Source organism: Brachyistius frenatus, unplaced genomic scaffold (assembly GCF_029030835.1).
Source record: "Brachyistius frenatus isolate BFR_SWC_R1_liver_20210118 unplaced genomic scaffold, ASM2903083v1 Contig_28, whole genome shotgun sequence".
In the NCBI taxonomy this organism is placed as follows: Eukaryota; Metazoa; Chordata; class Actinopteri; family Embiotocidae; genus Brachyistius; species Brachyistius frenatus.
This window is the reverse complement of record NW_027210627.1, coordinates 3,496,042-3,508,222: the sequence shown is the minus strand read 5'-3', so window position 1 is coordinate 3,508,222 and position 12,181 is coordinate 3,496,042. Positions and strand designations below refer to the sequence as shown.

At 39.3% G+C, this 12,181-nt stretch overlaps 1 protein-coding gene across 1 annotated transcript in view; it reads right to left on the bottom strand.

The window, feature by feature from the left end:
• The window catches only part of ube2f (ubiquitin-conjugating enzyme E2F (putative)), a 46,467-nt gene extending 38,582 nt beyond the window's left edge, over nt 1–7,885 (bottom strand). Inside the window, exons 1-3 of the mRNA XM_069698923.1 lie at nt 7,681–7,885; nt 4,034–4,215; nt 1,629–1,658 (exon numbers count right to left, since the gene is read on the bottom strand). Of these exons, the coding sequence (XP_069555024.1) occupies nt 1,629–1,658; nt 4,034–4,148 (145 nt within the window). The 5' untranslated portion in view covers nt 4,149–4,215; nt 7,681–7,885. The remainder of the gene's footprint in view (nt 1–1,628; nt 1,659–4,033; nt 4,216–7,680) is intronic.
• Between the last annotated feature and the right edge of the window lie 4,296 nt (nt 7,886–12,181).

Genomic DNA, 12,181 nt, shown 5'->3' with positions numbered 1-12,181 from the left:
TACAGTATATCTAAGGGCCAGTTCAGACCAAAGATTTGCATCGAGATGATTTTGCTACTTGCAATTTGCCCGTCCGAAACATTTTGAAACCTGCCAGTTTACACCAAAGCGCCGAGACGTCGCCATAGCAGCGACTCTCGGGATTGCACATTTTATCTACCGGCTTTTGGGCTTTTCCATAGCTGGATATAATTTGTGACGTCTTAAAACATTGAATCAAGATAGTGATATTGAATTACTTGCAACAGTTGCATTTTAAGAACCTGCAAAGACATAACAAAAAGCACGAGGGGGGTCCAGAATTTTGAGCTGCCCAGTGGCGCTTCAATGGAATAACCAGGGACAGTATGCGATATCAGGGCGTGAACGTCACACAAGAGATCTCCCCATTTTTGTCAATAGCTCCGGTCTTTTTCCGGAGCAGTTCTGCTATTTTGAGAAGATGGTGTCCCTTCCTGTGAGCAGAAAAAACACTATCATGCACCACTTTCAGCCCGCTCGCGACAGTTGAGTCGAGTTGTGGTGGACCCAGTTCACACTGCTGCAGCTTTTTCCTGGGACATTCTACAACAGTTTTGTTTCACCTCAAATCTTTGGTCTGAACGGGGCTTCATACAAAGGCAGGTTCCGATAAGCTGCAAACACACAGGCTGTTGAGTAGATGCAAGCAAGACTACAGCAGTACATCACCTCAGTGACAAACCGCCTATATTTTCTATGAGCTCTTAAACTTTTTTTTTTTTTTTGCAAAACAATATTGTGCATATTATAAGAGCTGAATTATCATTTGCTATGAGTTGTGTCTCATCTTGAACATGCGCATATTTCCAAGCAAACTAATCAGCTTTGTATGTGACACTCTGTTCTAAATACATTGTTCAAACTCATCAGACCACAAACGAAGACAAGCACGGTGAGCTCAGCCAAAGCAATCACAATCAATTCTGCACTTGTGCACAACAATAAAATAGACATCTGACTAATGAAGATCTGACATAGACTAGTGTTGTGGAAACTCTAAAATAAAAGCCTGAACCCGAATAGTAGCCAAGGGAAGTGGCTGTTTGAACAAATACCTCCCAAAGCCAGAAATATAACAAGCATTAAACCCCTGAAGTCCCACCGCCCATACAGTAACTGTACATTTAAAACCATGACTCATTTCCAGATGAGTAAAGCAACGTTCGTGTGGTGGAGCTGAGTGATTGATTAGGCCAAAGATGCAAATCTAAAGAATGTTAAGCCTTCATGAAATGGCTTTGAAGAATATAAAAATAGAATAACTCTGACCTCTTCATTGTGAAAAAAAATAACTTAATTCTGGCTGAAGATCTTCACTGTAACACAGTTTAAAGAATTCTTATAAATGACCTCACCTAAAATGATCTCTTTATGCGCTTGGCTTTCTTTGTCTGCCTCCTATACTGCTAAATAACTGCCCACACTCCCTTAAGTGTGGGTAGTTATTTAAATTGAATTAAATTGAAGAACCTGGAGGACCCTAATACACATTTATGCTATATCTAGTCACTCATTCAGCTGTCACATTTTCAGATGTGTTTGACTAGAGGGAAATGTAGAGCTGAAAAGAAACATGCTGTGTACATAGAAGTGTAAGGCATACTTACTAGGGAGATGGGCTTCAAGTTCTGCAACTTCTGTTGAGAGAAAAATAAAGAGAATGAGAAGGAAGGAAGGGAGACACACACACGGGCTCAAAAATATGAGATCCTTACAGAGAAAGCTGCCACTGCCACACTTTTGTTTCTTAAAGGAAACGGTATACCTGATCTGTCGGGAAAGCTCCTCTGCATCAAAGTATCATGTCTAAAATGCAATTCGTAATGAAAAAAAAAAAAGAATCTGGCTGGATTTTTAAAGAGCTCTCCGATTCTGTTCTTGTTTTGTCACCGCTGACACACTTTTCACTGCTAATTTGTGACAGCTGGTTTAACACCTTTTCTGCCCAGAGATATTTACAACAACAACAACAACAAAATAAAAAAGCCTGGATCCTCTATTTATCAAAACTAAATAAATAGACGGCCGCTGTGGCTTTCAGAGAATTTTTCATTATCAGTTATATAAACATGATATTTGAGATGTTGAGTAATGAGGAACTTCAGTGATATTCATAGTTTGTTTTATTTGTTTATTTTATTTTTTTTACTGTCCCCTTCCACACTGAGGTCTGTACATAAGGTGAACCAGCAGCTCCCTCACAGTTAATATGGAGTTACTGTTTTGCCTAAATGAGACCAAATATGGGCTTTTAACAGAATTCATGGTCTTCGCCAAAAACACACTTTAAAAAAAAAAAAAAAAAAAAAAGGACCAACAGATTGTCTACAATTTGTCTCAGCTAAGTTAAATTCCTCCCTTCTGGCTGTAGTTGTGCATCTTTGTGCCGGTTGTACGTATTTATTTGACAATAGTTGACGTATTGAAAACCCAAATTCAATTTAACTGACAAAATTCTACATCACATACAGCCCTGATTTTTAACCCGCTTTTAAAATTTTACACAATTTTTGACCTGCTTTTAAAATTTTACACAACTGTGATGACTGCAAAAATGTTCTTTTGTTTGACCTTCAGGAGATAGGAAATGGTGCTTTACTCAGAAGGTGCAGATGTTACAAATTCCTAATCTACTCCTGGTTGATCTGTTGGAGGTTGTTGTCTGGTTGATCATGTTTGGTGGATGCAAACAGACTGAACAGTAAAAAAAAAAAAAAGGCCTGTTGTTTTCCATCTATATAGACTCAACACCAACTATGACAACAGGTCGCATTTTGCTTTTTAGTGGAGTAAGAACTGTCTTCAGTACTTTGCACACTAGTGAACTATATTGGCCCAAATTTTATATATTTTTTCTAGAAATTTTCTTCGAAAAAGTCTTATATATTTAAGGACTCAATTACATTCTCACAACATCACACACTGTTTTGAATGGAGAGTACATGTGCAGGGTTTTCTCTTCCATTATAACACTTTAAGTGCAGTGTTTTTTTTCAGAGCACATAAGCTATTAAAGCTTCACTGTAAGAAATTCTGTAATGTGGGCAGTTATTTAGTCAAATAACACAGCTGCTGTAAATGATGAGCTCAAAAGGTACAAAGCAAATGGTAAATGTCAGAGAAAACTATTCCAACCATTTCGAGAGTCTGACAGAAGACAGATACACAAAGTTTATAACGACCTTATTTCATTTTTCCTTTAGAGGAGAGAAATGTATTCAGTGATAAGGACTTGTTGCTTGGACTAATGGTACTCAGGGAAACCTTCCAAGTAAAAGTGTTTCCTATCCATTTTGTGTTGGAAAAGGGAGGCTGTCCTCCCTGTATGAAACTGTGCAATGTCGGTTTGACGTTGACATTTTTTTTTTCCATATCACAGAAGTAATATGACTGCTTCTGTTTCGTCTCATTTCAGCCACTGCTGACATTATTCAAGTTGTGTTTGACTAGAAAAGATGTCACATGCTGGGTGTCTCCAAGAAAACAGCGACAGCTTACGTTACTGCTCCTGGACTATTTCTAGTAGTGCTGCTGTTGTTTGAGAGTCACATATATCATTTACACCTTTTAGGCATTTTTCACATCACATCAAACTGATTTGATATATCCCCCCAGCCCTAACTGTGAATAATGATGTAATGCAATCTTTTGTGTTTATCCAACATTTGCAAAATTTTGATCCACTCACTACATTTCAGTGTGTAATATGGCCCTCCAAGTCAGATATGACACAAACACAATCAAATCACAAGTCAGTGAATCATATTTGTAACTTCAGAAATAGGAATTGTACCACTGGGAGTAGTAGCCATGTTTGAAAATGCCTCTTTACCTCAACATTACCAGTTATCGACAAAATCCGGCAGTTCAATTGGTCTCATCAATTTGTTTTATTCAGATGGGGGATTATGAAAACCTTGCCAACACAATCCTAGTTTGTTCTGCCCCTGTAATAAAAGAGTGACTGAATCAAAAGAAAAGCAAACGAGACAAAGCGAAGAGACCCAGGTACCTTTGGTAAGGAGGCGGTCCCTGATGGAGACCCGGTGGGTGGAGTCTGAGGCTGCAGAGGCACGGCCTGTCTTTCCTCCATCGTCCTTCTTCAACTTACTGGCCAATGTAAGCATGGCGACGCTGCTGTGGTATGCCTCTGTCTGCCCAACACCGCACTGTGCTGCGCTGCTGCTCGAATCCCTGCCAATCGCACAGACCATAAAGAATACATCAGTCGGTTTCATCATATCGCATAATAGATAGGATAAAAAAGCAGATAAAAGAGGGGGACGTCTATCCAAGAATATTTTACAGACATATTACACAGTTTTCCTGCGAACAAAAGAGTGTCATGTTTAAAATTGCAAACACTAATACTAAATTATTACTCTGCACACATTTTCAAGGTACTTGTTTGTTTTTTTTTTTTTTTTTTTTTACCATATATAGATGTTTTTTATTATTACCATCATTTGACTATTCACACAAGATTTCTCCTGCAGTCTAACTACATGCACACAAGGTGAACTGGCAAAGTTCACCCAGCAATTTGGGTGTCAGTGTAAATTCATAGTGAACAGCTGTTTGTCTCTGCGTCTCAGCCGGGTCACTGGCGATATGTCCAGGCTGTATCCTCTCTTTGCCCAGAGGTTGCTGCTGGAATAAACTCCAGACTCTGCACTGATTAAGTACTAATAGACAGGATGGCTTAGGAAAATAAATATGAAACAGTAGGTCCTTTCAGGGTAAATAATATCCAAGGCCAATGTTCAGTTCTGCTTCAAAAAGATGACTCTTTAGACCTTTTCACATCAAACGAATGCTGATACATCAAGTTTCATTAAAAAAAAATATATATATATATATATATATTTAACCCATGCACATTCAGCCTTTCTACAGTAAGATTCTCATGATGAAAAGAAAAATAGAAAAGACAAGATTTTAACAGGTGAGACAGAAATATGAGGTTAAAAGTTGTGTAAACGTGTCAGTGTTGAGGTTTGTTTACCTGGAGGAAATTCAGCTTATAAATAACATTTGTTTCCTCTCAAATTTTAATACAGTTGTAGTTCCTTGGAGAAAATAATTCTAGTTTTGTCACGATTTGTCTTTAAATTATGTTTGAAGTTAAGGCTCTAGTGTCAGAAATCACTACATAATCACTTCTTCTACAGCTTTTGGACAGAGTTTAGTTTTGATTAAAACTATGGGTAAAGTACAATCTTTATTTTGATTTAATATTTTCCTTTGCAGTGTTTTTGTGTATTTATTTCGCAGCGGCTGCAGACCGCTGCTAAATGAATACACAAACACTTGACTTCCTTAAGCTGCCTCGCGAAGGATGAGTTGATTTAGGGAGAATACGGTGTGGTTTTTGAGTCAGTGCTGACCATTAAGCTACAGCATAACATATCTATAAAGATAAAAAAAATTTTTTTAAAAACTACTCTTTTTCTGCGGACACAAGCATCCAAAGTGCTCTGATGGTATTAAGCAGAATTGTTATCACTTTCTCACTCACGTTAACTGCAAAGACAAGAGAGTCCTTGAAACATGCTCCTGCCAACTTTTCTATTAATGCTTCTGCAGCAGCCGTTATCTATGACATAACATTGTTAAACTCAGAGTTTAAAGCCTTCATTCTGTGAACTTATCTTCTGGTACCTATCAAATACTCTGCAACACCACATTGACTGGATTTGTGTCTTTACTGATTCTTAACTTAATTCATGTGAGTGCATAACCACTTTTAAAATTACAGACAGAAACGAGCTCAATTTCAAGTATGTTACTGGTGAAATGACAGCATGCAACTGATTCTTAAGCTGCATCAAAATATTTGATGTATAGGTCACGACTATGACCTAAAATTGAATATTAGGGAAACTCAGAATGATTAATAGGTATTCTAGAATTCTATAAATGAAGACCACAACAAGAAACGATTCAAAAACAACCACAATACAGTGTGTTGACAAAATCAGCAACAGCTGTTCAGGCAACACGCGAGAAATTCAAATCCAAAACATTCAACAACCCCTTCGCCTGATGCAGCAGCATCGACGTACCCTAATGCCCAGCTCAGACAACACCTTGGTCTGATAAGCTGGTCGCTGTGTCAGAAAGAGCCATACATTCTTGCCGGGACTTGGTCAAGACACACGGCAGACTACACATCTGTCACCGACAGGTCACAGCTGGTTGTCTTTCTGGACCTGCGTGATGTAATTGGGAAGGCGATGCCAGGGATCAAATTCAAGAAACGAGAATGTAAACAAATCATTGCATCTGAAGCAGAAAGTATGATACCGGCTTCAGAAAAGTAAAACAAAAAAAACAAAACTGCTGAGAACCGGTCAATACGGGTTGGCTGGCCTTAAGCTGAGCATATCTTTCAGTTTGCTGCATTTACATTCGAGCAGAGAAGAGTACTCTGCGCTCTTCCTGGTTCGTGTCAGACGGGATGTTGTGGACGTTGCCGTACGAGGAGAGAGAAGGGTAAAATAATTCTGACAGGTTCGTGTTTTTGTAGGGTTTTCATCCACCATACGTTACAATGGGATACGCCAATAAATAACCAGGCTTAACATCCACCTTGATGCATTTTGTCAGCTATTGTAATGAAGTAAGGTTTCACCGAGGCCGCTGATAACTTCTGCACTTTTGAGAAGTTGAGTCGCCCGTTATGGCGCTTCCTCGTTGGGGCACAGTTTGACAGTCTCTCAGTGAACTAGTCCCTCAAAGCTCTCTAATGGAGCACTTCGCTGGCATCGCCCGCACTCGGTGTACTCGGTGTACTCGACCCAGTCTGAGCGCTGCATGTCGGGAGACGGCGGGAAGCAGAGAGTGGAGGTATCAGTTGTCAGCGAGGGCCGTAAATGTGTGTCACTGAATGTGACTCGGGCGCCCACCTGCCTCGGCTGTCAGTCACCAACGCAATGGCGCTGCTCGCTGGCACAGAGCACCTGGATGTGGGTGAAACAGCTGCACAGACAGCACCAGCTTTTATGCAGCGTCAGCAGACGCCAGTGGGGGGGGGGGGGGGTATCCATAATCACAAGAAGATACCGAGAAAGCAAAAACACACACACGTGAACAATTTAATGTGTTTTCTTCTTCTTCTTTTTCCTCATTCACGTGGGTCTCCCGCAACACACTAATATGCGTTTACAGCATATCAAACCTAGTGATCATAATCACAGATCCTCGCGAACTCAAGTCAATTCAGACGACGAGTCACTAACCGGGGGGATGATTTTAAAATGCTCCACGTCGCTCACAAACTAAAATGAATCCAGCTGACTTGTTCACATTCAAACGAAAACAACAAAACAGCAGACTTTGAAACAGAAGCTCGTGCGTCGCTGAAGGCGAGTGAAACACGTTCAGGATTAAAGAGACAACTTTTCAAAGTAAAGTCGCCGCCGCGTCGTCAGCGCGTTAAGTTCCCTTCGCCGACCCTGCTAGTCACAGCTAGCTACACCCGAAGTCCGAGGTTTGAACTTGTCTCGGCTCGGGGGGAGGAGGGTGAGTGGGGGGGAGTTACTCCCCGGGAGCGTGAAGACACGTCTCTTGTTTTAAATCCGGGAAGTTTGGAGTTGTTCGCGAAGTGTCGACGCTATCTTGTGTTAGCTCGCGTGTTGCCTGAGCGTCGCTTGTTACCTGCTGTCTCAGAGCTAGCGCTCCGTGCTACACCATAATCAGCCGCCCTCTGGTCAACGCGCTGTCTGCAACTCCAGACGAAGACCGTAGCAGCCACGCTCCGACTCTGAACAGCCTTAACAAAAAACACAAAAATGACAATTTGGAGGCTCGGAGAAGATAGAAACTGATTTGGGGAATCAGCTGTCAGAACTTCGCTCCGGTGTCATGGGCAACGGAAGTGCGGTGAATACCTGTCGTTGTTGTTGTCCGTGGAGACACGGCAGCAGATAAATGGTTCCGGAGAGCTGTTGACGAATAGTAATCTTGTTTTAGTGGTCCTACTATGTTCGGCTTTGAATGTCAACGTTACAGTTATTAAATTGCTTCAATTTAAATTATATTTTAAAAGAACAACGAAATAAAATATATATATTTTTTAAATAGAATAAAATAAAATAAAAGTCCCCATGAGGACTACTAGTTTTGACATGTTCAGTGTTTATACCAGAGAAGGTCCCAATAAGGTAACAAAACCACATACACCTTAACTACTACTTCCCTATCACTAACCCTTACTCAAATCTTGAAACATGTCTTCACCTTAAAATTTCAATATTTAAGAGACTTACTTTTTGTCTCCATAATCTGACTGTAAACAGATAGGTCCCTACAATTTAGGGTAAGGGTTGGCATAACATAAACATAAAAATAAAAATAAACATAAAGAGTGCCATTTGCAAAATGGCAAACTGAGATTTTCTGTTTGAAAGAACAGCTTTTTCACTTCTTGGAGTAAACACAAATACCCCTTTACTATATTAAAAAAAAAAAAAAAAAAAAAACTCTGCATGTGTATATGTACACTGTACACTAAATGACGTTGTTTAATGTCTGGTTAGATGAAGGTTTTGAAAAAGAGGAGCCCATAAATCTTGAAACAGCTGATTATATTGTATTTTGTCTACATCTGTCTTGACAGGTGTTGGCCATCAGGCTTTCTGCAGTACTCATACAGCAAAGAATTTGCCCCTGCAACAATGTTGTGTTCACTCACTTCACTGCGCATGGTGCTCTTCAGACATTACTTTTGTTTTTCAGTGAATCTCTAATGAGGACAATGCACACATCTCATGTGTGCAGTTGCTATGAGAGCAGTAACATAATTAATATATAAAAAAAAAAAAACAAGAGTGGATTTGTTGAATAATTAAAAAAGAATCATCATGAAAATTAACAGTGAAGAAATCAACAAATTAAACTTTCCGCTTTCTCCTTAAATGACCCATAAAAAAAGAAAATCTAGGGCTGAAAATTAGAGCATTCACTTTGAAATAAAATATTACTGTCACTTTTGGGTCTCCGGGCTGAACAAAAGAGTAAAGAGGGAGATTTAAAACTAAGTTTGTCATGCTTTTCTATCCAAAGGGGGCAATTAGCTGACAGTAGATGCCCCGTAAGGATTCCCAGACTTCTGTTTATCTTTTTTCTTGAAAAATGAAATGTTAAGCCTCTGTCAGCACTGATATCTGCATCCCAACAATGACTAAGAAAATATTCACCTAAAGTAAAAGAAGCAGCTGTTGTCTGCATGCCGGATACAAAGATATTCAAATTTTACTCCGACTGCCATGTTGTGTTCGTGCCAGGGTTTGAGTTGTCTTGAAGGCATTATACACACTTTCATCTTCATCTCTCCTTCTTGGCTGTTTATCTCACCAATGGAAAAGCTCATAAAAGTTTTAGTGACTTCCAAAATCTGAGGTTATGCTGTGCTCACACCTCAAAGTGCACGTGCAAGTCATTTCAAGCTCAGTCGTGCCGATATCGTTTCCCTTGTTAGTTTACTTTAAAATTAATTTTATTTTCGATTTAAAGAAAAACGAATTGGTTTCCTACTCTTTAACTGCAGGATACACATTTTCCTATAGAACACTATAATATTGACATGAAATTAAACACAAACAAGATGCCATATTTCTGTAGGGTCTTTACTTTTTTCCTTCACATTTTAAAATAATTTGACACAAAAGGACATCAGAAAAATGTTGTTTTTTTATTTTATTTTTTTAAGATGTTCAAAACTAAGTAAAGCTTTGTTAGTTACAACCAAATAGGGTGACCAGGTGCGACTTTATGTGGGACTGGCCAGCATTTTCATTTCTTCTCCTGCGCCTCACATTTTGAAACGACATCCCCCATTTTGACACATTTTGCTCTTGTTTTCAAAAGTCAACACTGCAGGACAGACGCTTTGCTAAACTCTGGATTTTCCCCAAAGTCTGTGAAGAAAGCAGAGAATTGCTGTTATTTTGGTGCTGTTTTTCATGTCAATCAAACTGCACATACCTAGGTAGGTTAGGTTAAGTAGTTATTTTATTAATCCCCAAGGGGAATTTTTTTTCCGCTACAGCAGCATACAGGAAAGCAATAAAATAATAATAAAATAATAAAAAGCAATAAAATAACAGTAAAAAAAATATATAAAAATGCACAGTATATATATATATATATACTGTGCATTTTTATATTTTTTTTTACTGTTATATATATATATATATATATATACAAACAACCAAGAAACACAGACAACAGTATTATTGTTATGTGATGGATTTTGCCAGAGGGGAGTTATTGTACAGTCAATACTTGGGATCAAGTGCAGGTTAGTGTGTCACCATCTTTGCTGCCAGCACTAGCTTCCTCTTATGCTTACTGCACAAGTATTTATTTAAAGTTCAGAAAGTCAAAATCAATTCAATTATATTTGTTTACTCCTTCACATGCTTAAGGCCTAACCTGTAACCTGCATAGTCCACTGTGTTGGATGGGTCAAAATCTCAGACGACCTCTCAGCATCGTCACACATTGTCCCACACAAACATACACTTTTCCCCGCATTCAGTTTGTTTGGATCTGATCACCGTACAACTGAATGATGATTTTCCAGACAGTAAAATGCATTAATCTAAACCAGACAAAGAGTCCATGGCCCCGCCAGCAGCTCGTTGAGGATGGCCTTACTCTGAACTTGTACTAACTTCTCCCTGATGCTGTGATCAGTGATATAAAAGGGAGAAATTCCTCATACAACCAAATTATTCAAAGTCTTCTAGCTAGTGATGTTTGAACAGAGCAACCAGAAATCAAACACTATCATAATGGAAATAGTCTTCACTGAACTGTTAAACTGCCTGGACAAACTAGAAGCCAAGTTGTTGTTTTTTCAAATTAGTGCCACTGAATGTCGTCAGTAGATTGTTGAACATGGTCAACTTAGACCTTAACTCATGACTCAGGAAAATCTTGTAGCCTGAAAGAGATCAGCTATTTTGGAAACTTTCATCTGTTGTGGAGGCTCCGGCAGCTTTTTGGGGAAGATAGCGTCCACCCAAGCAGGACCATTTTTTATTTATCTGCTACAAGCGGGCCCAAGATAATGTATCCTGACACACTGCAGCCTCGGCACTGTTGCTAATTGCCTCCACCCAAACCGAGCACATCCTGTAACACCAACCTTGAGGATGGTGAAGACAACAAAAAGAGAACAGCTCTATGATGCCAACAAGACTGATAAAACCAGTAAGATTGCCAAAGGTTTGCCTCATCAGTGTCCACATCCCCTGTTCGGGATATTTCTAACAAGCTTCAATATTTAGGAACTGGGTGTGATGTGTCCAAACATTTAAATCAACCCCAAGGAAATCTGTCTGGCATCAGAGCAAACAGGACAAAGTTCAAGCTCCACTTCTTCCTCCTTCGGGGCACTGGAACTACTTCTTCGCACAGTGGCCCCCACCAACACCCAGAAGCAGGCTCTTCTTCTGGGCTTCACAAAAAAACTTTAAATTGGCAAAGAAAGCGTTTGCTGGCTACATTTTACTTTGTCAGTTCCTTTGTTAACGACTCCCGGCAACGTTGCATAAAAATGTCAAGCTGGGCTCTTAAACATCTTCAAACTATATAAATATTGTTTCAAATGTTACAGTCACTTTGCTGTATATCATTTGTATTGGATGTGAGTAGTTTTAGTTCATTTAAATTGAAAATGTAACCTGCAGGAAAGTAGAACTGAGGAAATATTTTAATGTATTTAAATGCTAACCATTTGCTAACTGGTTCTAACCACAAAGTAAAGCTGAGATATTTGGTCACACGCCAAAGTTATCAAATGTTAACCTGATACTGGTGTTACAATAAAACTATTGGGATAACATTCTTAAATCTATTTCCTAAACTAATCAGAGTTACACCAGTTACAGTGAGTGGACATAAAAGACACGTCTGGCTGTCAATTCCGATCAGACAGTGACTGCAGCAGCAGCGACAGCAGCTCCCGTGGCTCCAATCTTCATCATGTAGAAACAAACTGTTACACCGGGGGCTTTGCTCTCCAAATGACCCAGATGTGAGCGTAGCGTCTACTCAGTTTAAGGAAAAAGTTCTCTGCAAGATCATGACTAATGCATATGTCATCACAATACCACTTTATACTGTTTTTTTTTATTTTTTTCTCACGCTG